At 40.7% G+C, this 18,523-nt stretch overlaps 2 protein-coding genes across 2 annotated transcripts in view; one reads left to right on the top strand and one right to left on the bottom strand.

The window, feature by feature from the left end:
• Positions 1 to 15,649, top strand: part of LOC149083465 (chymotrypsin inhibitor-like) — a 54,351-nt gene extending 38,702 nt beyond the window's left edge. The window contains exon 3 of the mRNA XM_089233981.1: positions 15,554 to 15,649. The gene's annotated coding sequence lies outside the window, so the exon portion shown is untranslated. The remainder of the gene's footprint in view (positions 1 to 15,553) is intronic.
• Positions 1 to 18,523, bottom strand: part of LOC149083464 (nose resistant to fluoxetine protein 6-like) — a 62,813-nt gene that overhangs the window by 19,634 nt on the left and 24,656 nt on the right. Inside the window, exon 10 of the mRNA XM_089233978.1 lies at positions 15,546 to 15,625. Within this exon, the coding sequence (XP_089090104.1) occupies positions 15,546 to 15,625 (80 nt within the window). The remainder of the gene's footprint in view (positions 1 to 15,545; positions 15,626 to 18,523) is intronic.

The raw sequence follows: 18,523 nt of genomic DNA, 5'->3' as shown, positions 1-18,523 counted from the left end.
GCACCAACACCAGCTGCCGGCACCGTGATATGTGCTGTTAGGACTGTGGTTTCTTCAATCGTGTCCCCCTCTTCTGTCTGGACAGAGTTCACCTGGGTCCGACTGAATGGCTCTTGCTGGCCTTTTGCAGGACAAAACCTTGCTATATGGCCTTCTGTCCCACTCGCATAGCAAGTGATTGCGGCTCTCTCTCTGGTATTCGAACCCATCGTCACCTTAGGTGGGAAGGACTCACCCTGAAGCCTCTCGTTTCCGCTGGCTTTCCATCTCGGATTTTGATGAACAGGTCTTGGGGTTCTCGTTCTGTCACTAGGGAAGGGTGCCCCCAGAGTCCTCTTCACATCATCGAACCTATCTAGTTTCTCCGATAGCTCACTTGGAGACACCATATCACTCCATTCGTCCAGATAGTGTTCTTTAAAATCTGCTGGGACGCGTTTTTTTATTTGATCGCTGATGATTAAATCTATTAGTCGCTCAAACGTCGTGACCCCCAAAGCCGCCGTCCATCCATCAAAATAGGTACACAGTTCGTGGTGGAAGTCCTTCCAGGTGCCCTCTTGATTCTTGTGGCGCGAAGAAAACATCTGTCAAAACTTCTCTGGGGTGAGTTTGAATCTCCGCAATAATAATTCTTTGACTTGGTTATAGTCCTGTACTTGCTCTTCCGGTTCGTGGGCAATTAGCTGGTTCATCTCGTAGGAAAGAAGTCCCAAGAGCACAGCTAACCAATCTTCCCGTACCAGGGCCACGCGACGAGCTTGCCGCTCGAACAGCAACAGGTACAGACTTATGTCTTCTTCCATCTTGAACTTTTGCATCATGTTCTGGAAATCCCGGCTGGGGGTTCTGCCACGCCCAGTCTGATTATCCTCCTCTCTTCTGGCTCCTGTCTCGATCCTCAGTTTTCGAGTTCATGTTCCATCTCCTTTACTCTACGCAGCTCTTCCATCTCCACCTCTCTATCTCTACGCCTTTCTTCCCTTCCATCTCCACCTCTCTATCTCTACGCCTTTCTTCCCTTCCATCTCCACCTCTCTATCTCTACGCCTTTCTTCCCTTCCATCTCCACCTCTCTATCTCTACGCCTTTCTTCCCTTCCATCTCTTCTCTCTCTTTCCTATTGCCTATGATCGTTTTCAGCATCTCTCTGCATGTCGTTTCGTTGTACTGTTCACTTTCCTGTATGGTGCTCACTAATTGCATTAAGTTGAATTCCGGTCGTACTTCTACCCCCAAGTTGGCGGCCATGTTCTCCAGATCTTCCTTGTTCCCTTTTAACAAATACGCCATCTTTATTTCGCGTCTCGATACCGCCGCACAATACTTGCTTCTCTTGCCTCAGGATTGCCCCTGTCAGCACCGGTTGACTTCACGAAAAAAAATGACAGCGTGAGGGCTCGACGCTGCTGCTATCCTTCTATACGAACCGGGGTGGTTCCACCGTGGCTAGGACACTCTTCTTCTGTCAGCTCACAATCTTGAGCCGTTGAAGCCACGATCCAATCCTACCGACTGCGCCAGTAAACTTCCCCCGACTTCTTATCGGTCGTAGGTCCTCGGCTGTACCTCTACTACGATTTCAGGACGAAATAACTGGGTTCTAGACTCCCAAAAGAAGAAAACAACACTTTATTTCATTTATTATCCAGCATCTCCACCGAAACCGTCAAAGGTACAAACTTTCACACTACTCTTTTTTTCGAATGTCTCAAATCGTTCTCGTTTCTCTCTCTCGCGACTCCTGTTTCTCCTCGGCCTTTTTCCAACCTCTTTTCTCCTGAACCTTACAGAGTTATTGAGCTTTTATGGTTTCCATATATAACGCTAGTAACTCAGTTTGGAAGATATTATTACCGTTTTCTAGTTTACTACTCCAGCACTCGATGATCTTATGAGATCTTTCGCTACTACATATGCTGATGCTGTTCCTGAGATAGTTTTCGAGCCATCTGTGTATATATGAGTTCTTTGGTCTCCCATTTCTTTGTTTTGGTTAATCCCGATAGACACTTAGTGTGGATGAAGGTTTTCCGATAGGTGGATAGTTGTTTTTCCCGTCGCTGATACTCTTCTGGAGCAAAGTTTAATGCACCAATCTTTGCTGGTCGGTATAGACGTAACAGTAGACCCAGTAGACACCAGATTCATCAATAAATATCAATATCTGTGCAAATCATGAGTTATATATTAATCTATTTTGCTCATAGATATTACTCCGTTTTCTTCCCCCTTCCCACTTTTTTGTTTCCGTGTTTATAATTATTTTTTTCTCGTTAGCTTTTTATTTTAATGGATGTATTATACACATAAATTGTATACTTGATTCAACTATTGAAAATGACCATACTCTTATGAAATGGGTGTGCCCACCAATATGATTCTTATAGGATCCCTTGATGAATTTTTTTTGTTTGATTTATATATTTTGTAACAATAATGATGACAGTAAAATTGAAAGTAAAAAAAAAATTCAAAAAGAGTGGGTCACGACTGTTTCATTGGAATTTTCTTTTGCTTTTACGTTTGCTATCAATCCTTCTCATTTTCGGGGTAGAGTTCTGGGACACCCTGTATATAAAAACTATATTCCTATCAGCCGGAACCTGGTGGCTGAGATCATTTGAACCCCCCCCCCCCTCCAATACATTTTGTGCGGAGGCTGGACCCCTACCCAAAAAAAAAAAAAAATCATGAATATACAATGGAACGCACTATTCCGCCTAATGCGTACGGGCTAGAGTCCCGTATAAACGGGACGAATGGCAATTTTCAGCCCCTCAATGTTTTCTTGAGGGGCTGAAGTGCCCCTGATTCCAATGAAATTGTTATGATTTAAGGAAAACTCGCCGACAACATTTCCGGTGTGTGAGTGACGTAACCGTGTGATTGAGCGAGTGAGTGAACGGGTGATTGACCGAATGAGTTGGCGAATGAGCTGGCGAATACACTAGTGAGTGAGTGAGTAGTCGTATGACGTTGGTATGAGTGAGTGATTGACCGCATGAGTGAATCATTCGCTCACCTGCTCACTCACTTGTTCACTGTTCACTCACTCGTTCAAACACTTGCTTATTCATTCTCTCACTTTCTTATTGTTCAACTCACTTGCTGAATCACCAACTCCTTTCGGATAAGCAAAAATGTCGGATAATTGGAAGGTGTTAAGAAAAACTTATTAAACGTCAAACTGTTATAATTTTACTCATTACGAACCTGATAATCATGCTTTACAAATACAAATACAAATACAACGCCACAACAGGCAAAATGCCCAACGAGGTGGCTGATAAAAAGATGCCCATAAAAATATGGATGTCATGTTTCAAAAATACAGCAACCCCATTAAAAATGCAATTAACACAAATTATAAACAATATATACACATGATAAAATATTATACAATGCCCATAAAGAATACTTATGGTTGTCTTATTCTAAGAATGGATAGCTTCTCGATTTACCCCAACATGTTTATCGTATTTCCTTTTAAACGTGTCAATTGTGTTACAATTTACTACCTCCGGGGGTAAGCTATTCCATTTATTAACAACCCTATTAGAGAAAAATTCCCTGCGACACCATAACCTTGCATTGTCCCTCACCAATCGATACTGGTGTCCCCTTGTAAAAGCAGTTGATTGGCGGTTTACTAAAAGTTCATGGTCCATCCTATCCATCCCATTGAAAATTTTGAACACTTCGATCATATCTCCTCGACACCTGCGTTCATCCAATGTAAACATATTCAAAAAATGAAGTCTCTCTTCATAACTCAAGCCCTGTGTGCCAATAAGGACACGCGTAGCTCTTCTCTGCACCCCTTCAATCAAGTCTATGTCCCTCTGTAGGTATGGTCTCCAAAACCTTACAGCATACTCCAGTCCAGGACGAACTAAGCCTCGAAAAAGCGGAAGAATGACTTTAGGAGAACGCGAAGAGACCTTTTTGAAAATGAGACCAAGCATTCTATTCGCTTTTTTGACAACCGCTGAACAATGTTCAGAAAACCTAAGTCGCTCGTCAATGAGAATTCCCAAATCGGTGACTCTAGTTGCATCCGGGATAGTGACACCATTCAACTCGTAAGATAACCATGAGTTGTTCGAACCAAAATGAGCGACCATGCACTTATCTACGCTAAACGTCATGCCCCATTCATTTGCCCATGCTGCAATCTTGTTTAAGTTGGTCTGGAGCAACTCCCTATCGCTTTCATTCCCGATTACCCCCATTAGCTTCACATCATCTGCGAATTTGCTAGTAATTCCATCGATACCCTGATCGAGTTTGTCGATAAAAAGTGAAAAAAGTATGGGGCCAAGGACACTTCCCTGAGGAACTCCACTTGTGACGTCTGTCCAACCAGAGAATTCCCCGTTCACCATAACTCGTTGCGACCTATCTCTTAACCACGATTCTATCCAATTCAGCAAGTTGCCCCCTATTCCAATCTCGTGTAAACGCTTCAAGAGTTTGCCATGTTGGACCCGATCGAATGCCTTCTGGAAATCAAGGTAAACAACGTCTACATTTTTGCTCTTACCCAAAGCCTTAGTCACGTAATCATAGAAGCAAAGGAGGTTAGTTACACATGACTTCCCCTTCCTGAACCCATGCTGATTATCCGACAATACATTATTCTCGTCTATCCACTTCACAAACTGCCTTTTGATGATAATTTCCAAAATTTTCGAGAGGGAGCTCGTCAAACTCACTGGACGATAATTAGACGCCACTTCTCTACTACCCTTCTTAAATATCGGAACAACGTTAGCCAGTTTCCAATCTCTCGGGACGATACCCTCAGCAACACTACTCCTGAATATCTGTGCGACTGGCCCCAACAATTCATTAGCACCTTCCCTGAGAACCCTGGGATAGATATCATCTGGTCCTGGTGCTTTGCTTGCACCTACATTTCTTAGAAGATTTAGGACCTCCACGTCTTCTACTTGAATATCGTTGAGGGTTTTATTACCCCATGCAACACCCGTATATCGAATATCATTATCTCCATTAAAAACCGACGCGAAAAAGTCATTGAAAGCACTACACATGCCTACATTGCTCTCTACCTTAGAGCCTCCTATCGAGAGGGGGCCAACTGTCCCCTTACATCCATTATTGACGTATCGAAAAAATGATTTTGGGTCAGAGCCAATGTTATCTGCCAACCTAGATTCAACTTCCTTTTCACTATCCCTTATCGCTTTCTTCAACAGTCTTCTTTTATCAGTAAACAATGATAGGTCACCACGTCCACTTTTATACGCTCTGAATGCTCTTTTCTTTTCAAGATAAAGGTTCCGCACGCTATCCGTGAACCATAGAGGGTGTGATGTACAAACACGCTTTTTTCGAACAAAGGGTATGACGTCGTGCAAAACAGAGGACAGCTTCGTACTAAATTCTTCCCATTGACTTACCACCCCTACTGATTGCAACCGGTCTTTGAAAACTTCCGCTAACCTTCTTCTCAAAACATCAAAGTTAGTTCTCCGAAAACAAGGAACCAGTCTTTTGTTATCAACCTTACCCGAGGAAAAGTTACAGTGAAATCTGACGATACGATGATCACTGGAAGAAAACTCTTCCCCCACCGAAACATGTTCAACTAGATCCTCAGAACTAGTAAGAACTAAATCCAAAATAGCAGTACCCCTAGTGGCTTCTGATACATGCTGATACAAAAAATTTTCGAGCACCAACTTAAGAAAGTCTCTTTCATACTGATTTCCAGATGAAAGGTTTTCCCAATCAATACCCGGGTAATTGAAATCCCCTAGTATGAGAACTCTCTTTCGCTTACACATGTAGGAAATTTCATCATGCATTTTGGCAATGTAGTTTTGATCCCTATTCGGTGGATTGTAACAAACCCCAACAATAAGCTTATGACGTCTTTTGCTCTCAAGTTCAACCCATATGGTTTCAATATCACTTCTCTGCACGTTACACTCTCTAGCCTTCAAACAGGATTTCACGTATATCAACACTCCACCCCCTTTCCTATCAGATCTATTTCTCAAAAAAGTATCGTATCCTGAGATGTGTAAGAAAGATTCATCCCCATCCTTTGCCCAAGATTCTGTAATGGCTATAAGATCCAAGCCCTCCACAACTATCATAGTTTCTAAAAAATCTTTCTTGTTACCCAAGCTCCTGGCATTTATTAACACACATTTTAATTTGCCCGGTGGTTTGTTGTCAATCGAGAAGCCATCCAAGTCAGAGGTGGGTAATTTCAAGTCAGTACTGTTGTGATTATCATTACCTAACCCGCATTCCTGACTACGTGGTCTGGGAGTAAAAAACCTGACCTAAGACTATCATAAACCTCCCAGACCCCTCTCTTATTTAGATGGATCCCATCCGAACGAAGCCACCTATCGGTAAATGCGGGAAGCTCCAAGAACGTGACCCCAAGTGAGGAGCAAATGTCCTTCAGGCCTATATTGAATTGGTGGATCCTACTCCTATATCCCCTACTACCCCTTGGCAGCACTGGAATCACTGCCACATCTGAACCCCCCTCCCTAGCGGATAATAGTAAATCCCGGTATTCTGACAGAGACTCACTAATATTCGCTCCTACCTGATTTGTTCCCACCCACAGAATCACCCGCAAGGGCAACTTTCGGCGATGAAAAACGTCTCGAACGTTGCCAATCTTCCCCCCAGGAAGACAACAGCGCTCGAAACCCCGAAAATCCCTACACACTCGGTTCCCAAGTTCCCTAACTATAGAATCGCCGATGATTAAACCCCTATCACTATCCCCCTCTACCTCATCCACGACCACCCATTCGCCCTCTAAAATGTCGTTGTTCGTGGAGATTGCTTCTTCATCAACAGGTGGCTCGACGACCAGAGGCTCCGTTATAACCGGGCCCTCTAGCACCCTAACTTTTTCCCGTAAAGCTTCGACCTCGAGTTCCAGCCTTTTCCTAACCAAGCACCCTTTACAATTGAAACTATCAGCTACTATACCCCTAGACCAGGGAAACCTCCCGTCGCAAGCTCTACACAACACTAGTCGAGGTCGAGGCATACTAACACTATTGCTAAAGCTAGATAATAATAATAATACTTAAAAATAGGAAAATGAGAAACGTTAACTGGAAATTAAAATAATGTAAAATACATTACTATGCAAAATATACGTAAGAGATTATACGAAAAAATTACGTAAAGTAGAATGCTCAGCACTAAATCACGAAGAATAAAATAAATATGTATATAAAGAATACAACACCACCCTCTAAAAAAAAGTATTAAGCTACGAAGTACAATTTATACTTATTAGAATTAGCTAACTATCTCAAAACCTAACACTACAACAATAGGCCCAAATGGAAGGAAAACAAAATTATTGAGAGTACCCGGGAAAAAGTATACACTGTTTGCTAACACTAACACTAACGTCCAAAAACCTACGAACTTATATCAAAGAAGCGAGCGAACCTGGCGAAAAAACAACGAAAATGAAATGCGAACGAGAAAAAATAAATTTAAGTCGATCGAAAATACACAACGAAAATTAAAAAAAAATGAGAGCAATATAATAAAAAAAACCACTTATCTCACAATCCAACGTGCGCTGAAAAAAAGAAAATCACCGCAGAATATGACCCAAAAATAAACAACACGCTGACAACAAACAACAGAAAAAAAATGAACTTACAGTAAATATTCTGAAGTTAAATACACAGTGCTTAAAAATGTTCAGTCCTATGATGATTTAAAGACATTTTTGATCGTAGTCTGCATTCCTGACGAGTGCCGTTTCTTCACAGCCAAGTCTCGCCATCTTTGCAGCATTATTATGTTAAGTAGTAGTATAGTATTATGGTTAAGTAGTAGTAGCAGCATTATTATGTCGATTCCTGCAGCTTCTTGTAGCTCAATGAATTTTCTAGCTCAATTGCAGTTTCTAGATTCTTAACTCCATCGTTGTGTATTCGGAGAGGCAAAACAGTTAATGTTTGATCTTGATCTTCAATTTCGTTGTCATCACAAATGAAAATAGCGGCAATTTCTTCGTCAGTTATTTCATACTGATCATTATAGTTGCAGCGGCCCACTGATTAATGACTAAAGACGCGCCGGGTGCAAAATGCGCGTGGGCGTGTAGGAGAAGAAAAAGTGCAGAGGAGAGACGGAAGAAGAAAACTGTTACGCGGACAGTCTACATGAGCATCGGAGGGCGTCTGTTATCGGAACTCCGTCTAAAATTTGTTAAGTCTTCATGTATAATGCGACAATAATCTAGAATTGCGAATAATAATAGTATTATGATTATGCGTTAATTAATATTGTTAATAAACGGAAGCTTAGGATATTCTTCGACGTACGTATCCTTTAGTGGTGACCTCATGGAAAGATCGCGCAACCTTCAAGCAGTGGAAACAACGAGGGATAACAATATGGCCGTCAACATCGTGGTTCTTCTACAGGTGTCCATCATCAGCGAACGATAAGCCGAGTGATTTTTTGTCTCCGCTCCGCTCCGCCAGATAACTAAGTAAGCTCAGCGTGTACAACATTTTTTCTTCGTGTTATGTCCCTTGCGTAGGCGATTCAATTTCATTCTAGATTTTGTATTTATTCATTGTCATCAACATGACCAATACCCCGGATAGGTCCACGGAGATAGACAGGGTAGCACTTAAACTACCACAATTTTGGGACAAAGATGCTGACTTATGGTTTATAAATATTGAAGCGCAATTTGCTCTCGCTAATATTACCCGGGATCAGACAAAGTATTCTGCTGTAGTTTCTGCTCTAAACTCTGAAGTATTGTCGTATTCAGTGATATTGTGAGGAATCCCCCGGCCGAAAATTTATATCTTACGCTCAAGGAGAGACTCGTGGCTGAATTTTCTGACTCGGAACAAAAACGAGTGAAAGATTTGCAATCAAATGCGGTCCTAGTCGATGACAAACCCTCTCATTTGTTGAGAAAAATGCGCCAATTGGCCAATGACAAAGTTGATGCAGAATTCCTCAAAACATTGTGGATACAAAGGTTACCCAAAGAGACCCAAGCAATTCTGTCAATTTCCGATGGAAATCTCGACAAGTTAGCTCAAATGGCTGACAAGATCTTGGAACTAAACCCACACTAGGTAGCCGAAACACAGTGTCGCTTAGGTAAATCAACTGAAAACACAGAACTAACAGACTTGAGAACTCAAATTGTGGCACTAAGTGAGCAAGTAAAACGTCTCTCACGAGATAGACAGAGAGGGCCAAGAAGCTATAGCCGTGAACATTCATACAACAGACGGCGATCACAGAGTCCGAGGCGAGCACTGCCAGAAGGTATATGCTGGTACCATTTCAATTTCGCTGACAAAGCCTATAAATGCCAGCAACCATGCAACTACAACAATCAGGGAAACTAAACCAGAAATCACATGTGGCGGAGTGTGATTTCAAATTCAATTCCTCTAGCCGCCTATTCATTCATGATCCAACTTCACGTCGTCATTATTTAATTGACAGTGGTAGTGATGTTTACGTTTTGCCCTACAAGTCGGGTATGTCATTTGTTGCACCCTCATCCCTAACATTATATTCTGCTAAAACAGCCCCATCAAAACATTTGGCACCAAGATGATTTCAGTCAGCCTCAATTTACGCCGTGAATTCCGGTGGCCATTTATCATAGCTAACGTTAGCAAACCTATCATAGGTGGTGATTTTCTGAAACATTATGGACTGTTGATTGATTTGAAAAATTCTTACCTCAGGGACCCTTTAACTAGATTAGCTAGCAAATGCTCTACTATCAACATCAATCCAGAGATGAGCGTTACACTCATAGCCACTGATGAAAAGTTCAAGCACATTTTATACAGATACAAAGAAATCCTCTGTCCATATCCATCCTCACCTAATGCGAAACACAACACGGTACACAGAATCATTACAAAGGGAAAACCTGTTTTTTCACGCCCCCGGCGTTTAAATCCCAAGCAGCTGGAAGTCGCAAAAATTTCGGATTATGCTTGAACAAGGAATTTTAGACCCAGTAAGTCTAATTGGTCTAATCCTCTTCATATGGTTCCAAAACCTAATGGAGATTTTCGTCCTACGGGTGACTATCGGGCTTTAAATAAACAAATACAAATACCAAGCCACAACAGGCAAAATGCCCAACGAGGCGGCTGACAAAAAGACGCCCATAAAAATATGGATGTCATATATTTCAAAAAAAAAAAAAACAGCAACCCAATTAAAAATGCAATTAACACAAATTATAGACAATACTTACACATGATAAAATATCATACAATGCCCATAAAGAATACTTATGGTTGTCTTATTCTAAGTATGGGTAGCTTCTCGATTTACCCCAACATGTTTATTGTATTTCTTTTTAAACGTGTCAATTGTGTTACAATTTACTACCTTCGGGGGTAAGCTATTCCATTTATTAACAACCCTATTAGAGAAAAATTCCCTGCGACACCATAACCTTGCATTGTCCCTCACCAATCGATACTGGTGTCCCTTTGTATTTGTATTTGTATTTATTATTATTTTTTGTTTGCCTTAAATAAAAGGTTTTTGAGAAGACTCATGCATCGCGGCATATGAATGTGATCATACAATATACAGTAGAATCTCTCGATAACCACCCATGGGAACCAAAAATTTTGTCCGCTAACGGGGAGTGCTCGCTAATAGGGGAGGTACGATGTATGCAGTGGAACCTCATTTATACGCCTTTTACATTTATGCAACGTTCGGACTCGGTCGAAATTGATCCCATTTTAATGTTAAAATAAATCGCAAATCGTCTCGACAAAGAAAGTTTGATTAATTTTCACAACGTCCATCACTGTTAGCTGTGATTATGCATAATCACCTCTAACAATCAGAAGACGGCCATTACAACACCATTTGGTCTTTTTGAGTTTTTATATATGCCCTTTGGACTATCGAGCGCTGCTCAGACATTCCAACGCTTTATACACGAAGTTTTGTTTGGCTTCGATTTTGTTTTTGCTTACCTCGACGATATTCTGATCAGCAGCTGTTCAGAAGATGAGCATGTCAAACATCTTGACATGGTGTGCAAACGACTCTCCGAGTATGGTATCAGAATTAATGTAGGCAAATGTATTCTAGGAGCAAAAGAACTTCCTCTCTTGGGGTATCTGGTGAGTGACAAAGGTATCAAACCTCTCCCAGACAGAGTTGAGGCTATTCTCAAATTTGAGCGTCCCAAAACAATCGCCGTCTTAAGACGATATTTAGGCCTAATAAATTATTACCGTCGCAACATTCCACATGCAGCATTTTCTCAAGCATTATTATGTACACATTTACAAGGCAAAAAAAAGTCTGATAAAACGGAAATAATTTGGACACCTGAGTTCTCGAAAGCTTTTGAAGAATCCAAACACCAATTAGCCGAGGCGACTCTACTCCACCATCCTTCTCCAGATGCGGAGTTGGCATTGTATGTTGATGCATCTGATTTTGCCATAGGCGCTGCCTTGCATCAAGTCACTTCAACGGGCCTAGAATCTTTAGGTTTCTTTTCCCGCAAACTCTCAGACACAGAAAAAAAAAAATACTCAGCTTATGACCGAGAATTGCTAGCTGCCTATGCGGCGATCAAACGTTTTCGTTTCATGGTCGAAATGCATGATTTTGTGCTATATACGGACCATAGGCCGCTCCATTTTGCTTTCTCGCAGAAGAACGACAAATGTTCTCCACGCCAATTGCGTCAGCTAGACTATATAGGTCAGTTTACAACCGACATCAGACATGTCAAAGGAATAGAGAATATCCCTGCCGATACTCTCTCTAGAGTCGATACCATAACATGTCCAAATCCAATAGATCACAAAGGTATGGCGGACGCACAACTTGCTGACAAGGAACTGTTATCACTATTAGCTGACGAACATTCATCATTAAACTTGAAAAAGTTAAAACTTCCCGATGGCCCTGTGGAATTATATTGCGACATTTCTACAGGCAAACTTCGCCCATTCGTACCAAAGTCCTGGAGATACAACATTATCACTTCCTTGCACAATTTAGCACACCCAGGCACCAAAGCTTCAATTAAACTCATCACAGACAGGTTTATTTGGCCGAAAATAAACTCAGATTGTGATAAGTGGGCAAGATCCTGCATACCCTGTCAAAGGTAAAAAAAAGTCAAACATACGAAAAGCCCAGTTACAAATATCACGGTCAGCAATTAAGGTTTTCATCACATTCACATTGATTCAATAGGACCTCTGCCTACTTCAAACAATAACACGTACTGTTTGACAATGATCGATAGATTCACTAGGTGGGTAGAGGCAGAGCCTTTACCAAATATAGAGGCACTTACAGTGGCCAAAGCACTATACCGCTCATGGATATCTCGTTTCGGCATCCCAGCTGCCATCACCACCGATCAGGGACGACAATTTGAATCACGCCTTTTCCGATCCCTAGCCATGCTATTGGGCATTAAACATATACACAGCACCGCTTTCCATCCGCAAGCCAATGGTCTCATAGAGAACTGACACCGTACACTCAAGTCCTCGCTAAAAGCTTACTTGACGGAGCGGTGGACTGAAACGCTTCCAACTGTCTTACTGGGATTGCGATGTACTTACAAAGTAGATCTACAGGCCACACCGAGTGAACTGGTATATGGGCAAACAATTCGTCTTCCAGGAGAACTCTTCGATGAAACACCTAGTGACATAACTACTCCAGAGTTCGTGAAGGAACTTTGACATACTATGAAAAGCTTATCGAGAACTCAAACAGGATGTCACGGAAAGCCGAAGGTTTTCGTTCACCAAGAACTCAGTTCATGCAGTCACATTTTCCTCCGGCATGACGCAGTTCGAGCCCCACTACGACCACCATATGATGGGCCGTTTCCAGTTGTAGACACAAGTGATAAGACTTTCAAAATCCATAAAAATGGTAAGGACATTATCGTCTCCATCGATCGGGTCAAACCTGCCTTTCTTCTAAACGACGAACCTGCAGAAGCAACAGACAACGACACCGCAGCCTTCATCGGTTCCTGCTGAGCAACCACAGGAGGCCCAGGAAAAAACGGAAAAAACTACAAGGTCTGGCCGCCGCATTCGCTTTCAAGAACATTCTTTCTAGGGGCGGGGTACTGCAGCGGCCCACTGATTAATGACTAAAGACGCGCCGGGTGCAAAATGCGCGTGGGCGTGTAGGAGAAGAAAAAGTGCAGAGGAGAGACGGAAGAAGAAAACTGTTACGCGGACAGTCTACATGAGCATCGGAGGGCGTCTGTTATCGGAGGGCGTCTGTTATCGGAGGGCGTCTGTTATCGGAACTCCGTCTAAAATTTGTTAAGTCTTCATGTATAATGCGACAATAATCTAGAATTGCGAATAATAATAGTTCTATGATTATGCGTTAATTAATATTGTTAATAAACGGAAGCTTAGGATATTCTTCGACGTACGTATCCTTTATAGTCATAGTGTAGACGGGCGCACCACTGTATACTGTATAGTAATTAGCTGCGAACATAAAAATTCAAGCATCTCCATCTTAACTTCAGAAAATGGAAGGCAGATGGCAGCATGGACACGACACAAGTGCAACTCTATAGCATAGATACGTAAAGGCCCCACATTCACTCAGAAAACACATTCCGGCATATTCCGATTCGTTAGAAATTCCGAAGAGAAATGTGTACGAGGTGCATGTACAGTTAAATAGTGCAGTAGTAATTAGCTGCGATAGAGTCGGGAGCAAAAAAATATAGAATACGCTCACGCTCGCAACTTGTAGTTTATTGCAGATTGATGAGTTTTTGTGTTTTTTTTGCGGTGGGACGTCGGATAATACGGAATGTTGGATAAGCGAAGGCCGGATAAACGAGACTTTACTGCATTACATTAGCATAAAAATATCATAAAATGATAATATGTGAAGGGACAAAAAAGTTGCGGAAAACTTTAAAAATCCCACCAATAAGCATATCGGTTACATCCGAGCAAATGCAACTAATGATCATATTGGTTGCAGTTTTCAAGTTTCATGAATTTTCTAATACCAGCCTAAAGGAAAAGTTTTCCAGGTGATTACGAAATTACCGTATCATTTGCGTTTCTGATGTTAATACAAATACAAATACAACGCCACAACAGGCAAAATGCCCAACGAGGTGGCTGAGAAAAAGATGCCCATAAAAATATGGATGTCATATATTTCGAAAATACAGCAACCCAATTAAAAATGCAATTAACAAAAATTATAAACAAATATATACACATGACAAAATATTATACAACGCCCATAAAGAATACTTATGGTTGTCTGATTCGAAGTATGGATAGCTTCTCGATTTACCCCAACATGTTTATCGTATTTCTTTTTGAACGTGTCAATTGTGTTACAATTTACTACCTCCGGGGGTAAGCTATTCCATTTATTAACAACCCCATTAGAGAAAAATTCCCTGCGACACCATAACCTTGCATTGTTCCTCACCAATCGATACTGGTGTCCCCTTGTAAAAGCAGTCGATTGGCGGTGTACTAAAAGTTCATGGTCCATCCTATCCATCCCATTGAAAATTTTGAACACTTCGATCATATCTCCTCGACACCTACGTTCATCCAATGTGAACATATTCAAAAAATGGAAGAGTGGTTTTAAGATGCAACCACCAACTCTCTTTCTGCATTTAATTCTATCTGCCAAAAAGACATTTACAACGCATTATGCTTTTTTTTACATTTAACTTCTAGGCCGTCAAAAGGTTGAGTAGTTAGTTACTTTTTCTTATAATTTTGTTCGAAAGGAATGAAAAGTATCTGAAGTGCAAAGGTTTTTTACAGCTGGCTGATGCGGAGATATATTTTGGAAAGAGAGAAATATCAAGAAAATATTAAAAATAAATAAATTTGGAAAATTTTCCAAAATATATCTCTACATCAGCCAGCTGTTAAAGCCTTTGTATGGATAGCGGAGAGTGACATCATCCTCGGATGAGTATCTGAAGTACTAAGCAATGAAAATCAATTAATCTTTTAAATAGACAATAAATCTAAATAAGATAACCAATAGTTGAGATCATTTCATTTGTGTGCAGTCCAAGAAAAGAGAGATTCTCAAGCCTATGCAGACATGCCAACACAGCAATAAGTCACCAAAACATCGTAATTTTTCATCTTTAATACCTCGATGGATATTGTACTTAAAAATATTGATTTTTCTTTTTGCAAACGACTTTTCGAAGCATGGTCTACATTTCAGTAGTTGGAAATTTTAACACGCGGTGTCTGTATAAAAAGTTATTTATTTATTTTTTATGCATACGACACCTGAAAAAATTACGAAGTATTAAGAAACTGCATCTCGTTTGAAAACTTTTTGCAATTGGAAGTATATCTCTGAGGTCAACGGTTGCGGAGATAGTTCTATAGACAAACAATTTGAATCACTCTGTATTTCAAACATGATATCAAGTTTAGTGAAATTAGAAAATTTCTGAAAATACATTTTTTTCTCACCTGTATAGGAGGATGATCAGGAAGAAAGTCATGAGGTGAAGTTGCATCGATACGGCCAAGAACCACGTATGAAACAAGCACTGGAAAATAATAAGAAATAATTATCACAAAAAATGAGTAACTTTGCCTGGTTTTAATTTACACAAAAATTGCCACGTTTTTAAGACAAATAAATCACACTTGATCCACACATTTGGATCAGGTATGTTGATGACACATTCACTTTAGTTGATGAGACTGATGTCAATGTCACTGAGTTATTCAATTTTATGAATTCTATTGACCCACATATTGAATTCACCTATGAAATGGAAAAAAATAATATACTGCCTTTTCTCGACGTGCTCATTAAAAAGACAGACACTGAATTTCATACATCTGTGTACCGTAAGCCATTCGCTATCTCCATGCCACCTCATGAAAAATCCTTTCATCCTCCCAATCAGAAACTTTCGGCATTTTCTTCTTTTGTTCATCGAGCAAAAAAACTTTGCAGTGATTCAGCCTCCCTCCAGAATGAACTCAATATCCTTCGTGACATCGCTTCTAATCGGGGTTTTTCACCTTTTATCATCGACAAGGTCCTCAGAAAAATGACCCAGACATGCACCACGAACCTGCTCCCAGCTGACTCAAAACAGTTTTCTAATACCGTTGTTCTTCCATTCGTTTCTTCAAGTTTCATGATCTCTTCTATCTTCAAAAAATTTGACTTCCATACAATATTCCAGCCAACAAATATACTCACCTTTTCCCATCTGAAAGATCCTATCTCACCCTCCAAAGAATCTGGTATCTACTTCATCCCATGCAAGAATTGTGAAAATGGATATATTGGCCAAACTAGAAGATATCTAAATATTCGAGTCCTCGAACACCGAAAGCATGTTGAGAAGGGACGGACGGATAATTCGGCTATTGCCCAACACTGCTGGCAACATTCACATCATTTTGATTTTGACAAAGCATTTGTTTTTAAAAAAGCAACACACAATTCGGAATTGAATTTTCTCGAGGGATATTTCATCAGAACATGCCAGAATTTCCTCGTTAATGATGGAAGAAACACACCACCTATTTCGTCAGCTTGGACAGGCTTTATTAACCTCAGTCGTGAAAAAACTTTCAACACTTTACAACAGATGGCTCCCCAATTCGCATCCAAAGACCACTCGGACGCAGCAAATACAAAGGCGAACTCTTCGGACGACCAGACGTAAACATCACTCTTCATTCGTGTGAGTTCTGACCACGAGGTCCTGATGACGGCTCTCCATTGAAGAGCCGAAACGCGTCGACCATTCGACCAGTGTGATTTATTTGTCTTAAAAACGTGGCAATTTTTGTGTAAATTAAAACCAGGCAAAGTTACTCATTTTTTGTGATAATATTTTAGCCCAACGTGTGCTTTCTTTTTCATACTACGTCCGTTGATTCCTGGGACTTCGCCAATATGAACTCGATCAACCATTTTCGTGCCCTCCGTATCAAGAAACTCCGGATTCTTAACAAGATTGCATTCCTGAAACGTTGCAGAGATCACAAGGTAATGCCACAATTTTTACAAGTTTTTTCCAATCAGCCTGTTTCCGTTCGCATCAAACGCAACCTTTTCAATTGTCGACTTGCAATTTTGCGATCGATCATCCATGGTCACCGTCGCAATCTTGCTAAAATTGAATTGGATTTGTACAAACTGCATCTCTCTCTCGCACATTCTCGTGATGATTTCGCCCAGCTTGACGCAAGATCGTTCCACCGGGCACTTCACGTGTATCGCCAACATCAAGAAATTTTGGATAATAAGTTCACTCAGCTTCTTGCAAGAAGTTCTTCGAAAAAAAGTTCTCATAAATTTTCTGACTTCTCGAATGCTCCAAAAGTTGTCAATCTTTCGAGTGAAACATTGTCTGGTGCCCATTTGAAAGTACTTGAATACGGACTTAATTTTGCATCACCTAGGCCTCATTTTTGTCCTACAAAACTTCTTGCGCCCATCGAACGGTCGTTTCTCAACAGTAAACTTTCTCCCGATCAGAAAGAATCTCTTCGGCACTTGGTTTCCTCTTCAGTTTCGGCCAATCGAAAAACCATTTCTTCACCATTTGAGAAATCTGAGATCTCTGCCATTCGAGAACTTAAAAGAAACAACAATATTTTCATCACTCAAGCTGACAAAGGTGGCCAAATTGTTGTACTTGATAAATTCATGTATCAAGAGTCGGTTGAAAAATTAATTAGCGATGGACCATACACTTGTCTCAATACGGATCCAGCTCCTACCCTTCTAAAATTGGTTCAAAAGAAAATCAATCAGACTCCCATTCTACATTCTTCGACCAAGAAACGCATCTTTCCATTCGCCGCAAACTGCGGGAGACTTTATGCTCTTCCAAAAATACACAAACCTTCATTTTCAGTAAGACCTATAATTTCTTGCATTGGATCACCTACGCATCAACTTGCTAAATTTCTCGTTGAACTTTTGTCCCCTCTCTGCAAAAAGCATCGTTTCACAGTAAAGAATTCCTCAGAATTCGTTTCCATCATCCGCAGCATTCAACCAGAAAACACTACAATGATTTCCTTCTATATCAAATCCATGTTTACTAACATTCCTATCAGCGGTGCAATTTCTTTCCTGAAACAACGTCTGCAAGAATTCCACTTCTCCTCGATTGAAATCGAAGAAATATGTCAACTCACCCAACTTTGTGTATCGCACAATTATTTTTCAGTGTTTGGAAAGTTTTACCGCCAAACAGAAGGTCTTGCCATGGGCAACCCACTCTCGCCTATCCTCTGTGACATATATATGGATTTTTTCGAAACAAAACTTTTGGAAACCCACCACTTCAAACTTTGAATCAGGTATGTTGATGACACATTCACTTTAGTTGATGAGACTGATGTCAATGTCACTGAGTTATTCAATTTTATGAATTCTATTGACCCACATATTGAATTCACCTATGAAA

The sequence above is a fragment of the Pholcus phalangioides genome, unplaced genomic scaffold (genome assembly GCF_987345545.1).
Source record: "Pholcus phalangioides strain wild (caught in Gottingen) unplaced genomic scaffold, Ppha-v1.0 ptg000008l_1, whole genome shotgun sequence".
Lineage (NCBI taxonomy): Eukaryota > Metazoa > Arthropoda > Arachnida > Araneae > Pholcidae > Pholcus > Pholcus phalangioides.
This window is presented reverse-complemented; position numbering and strand designations above follow the sequence as displayed.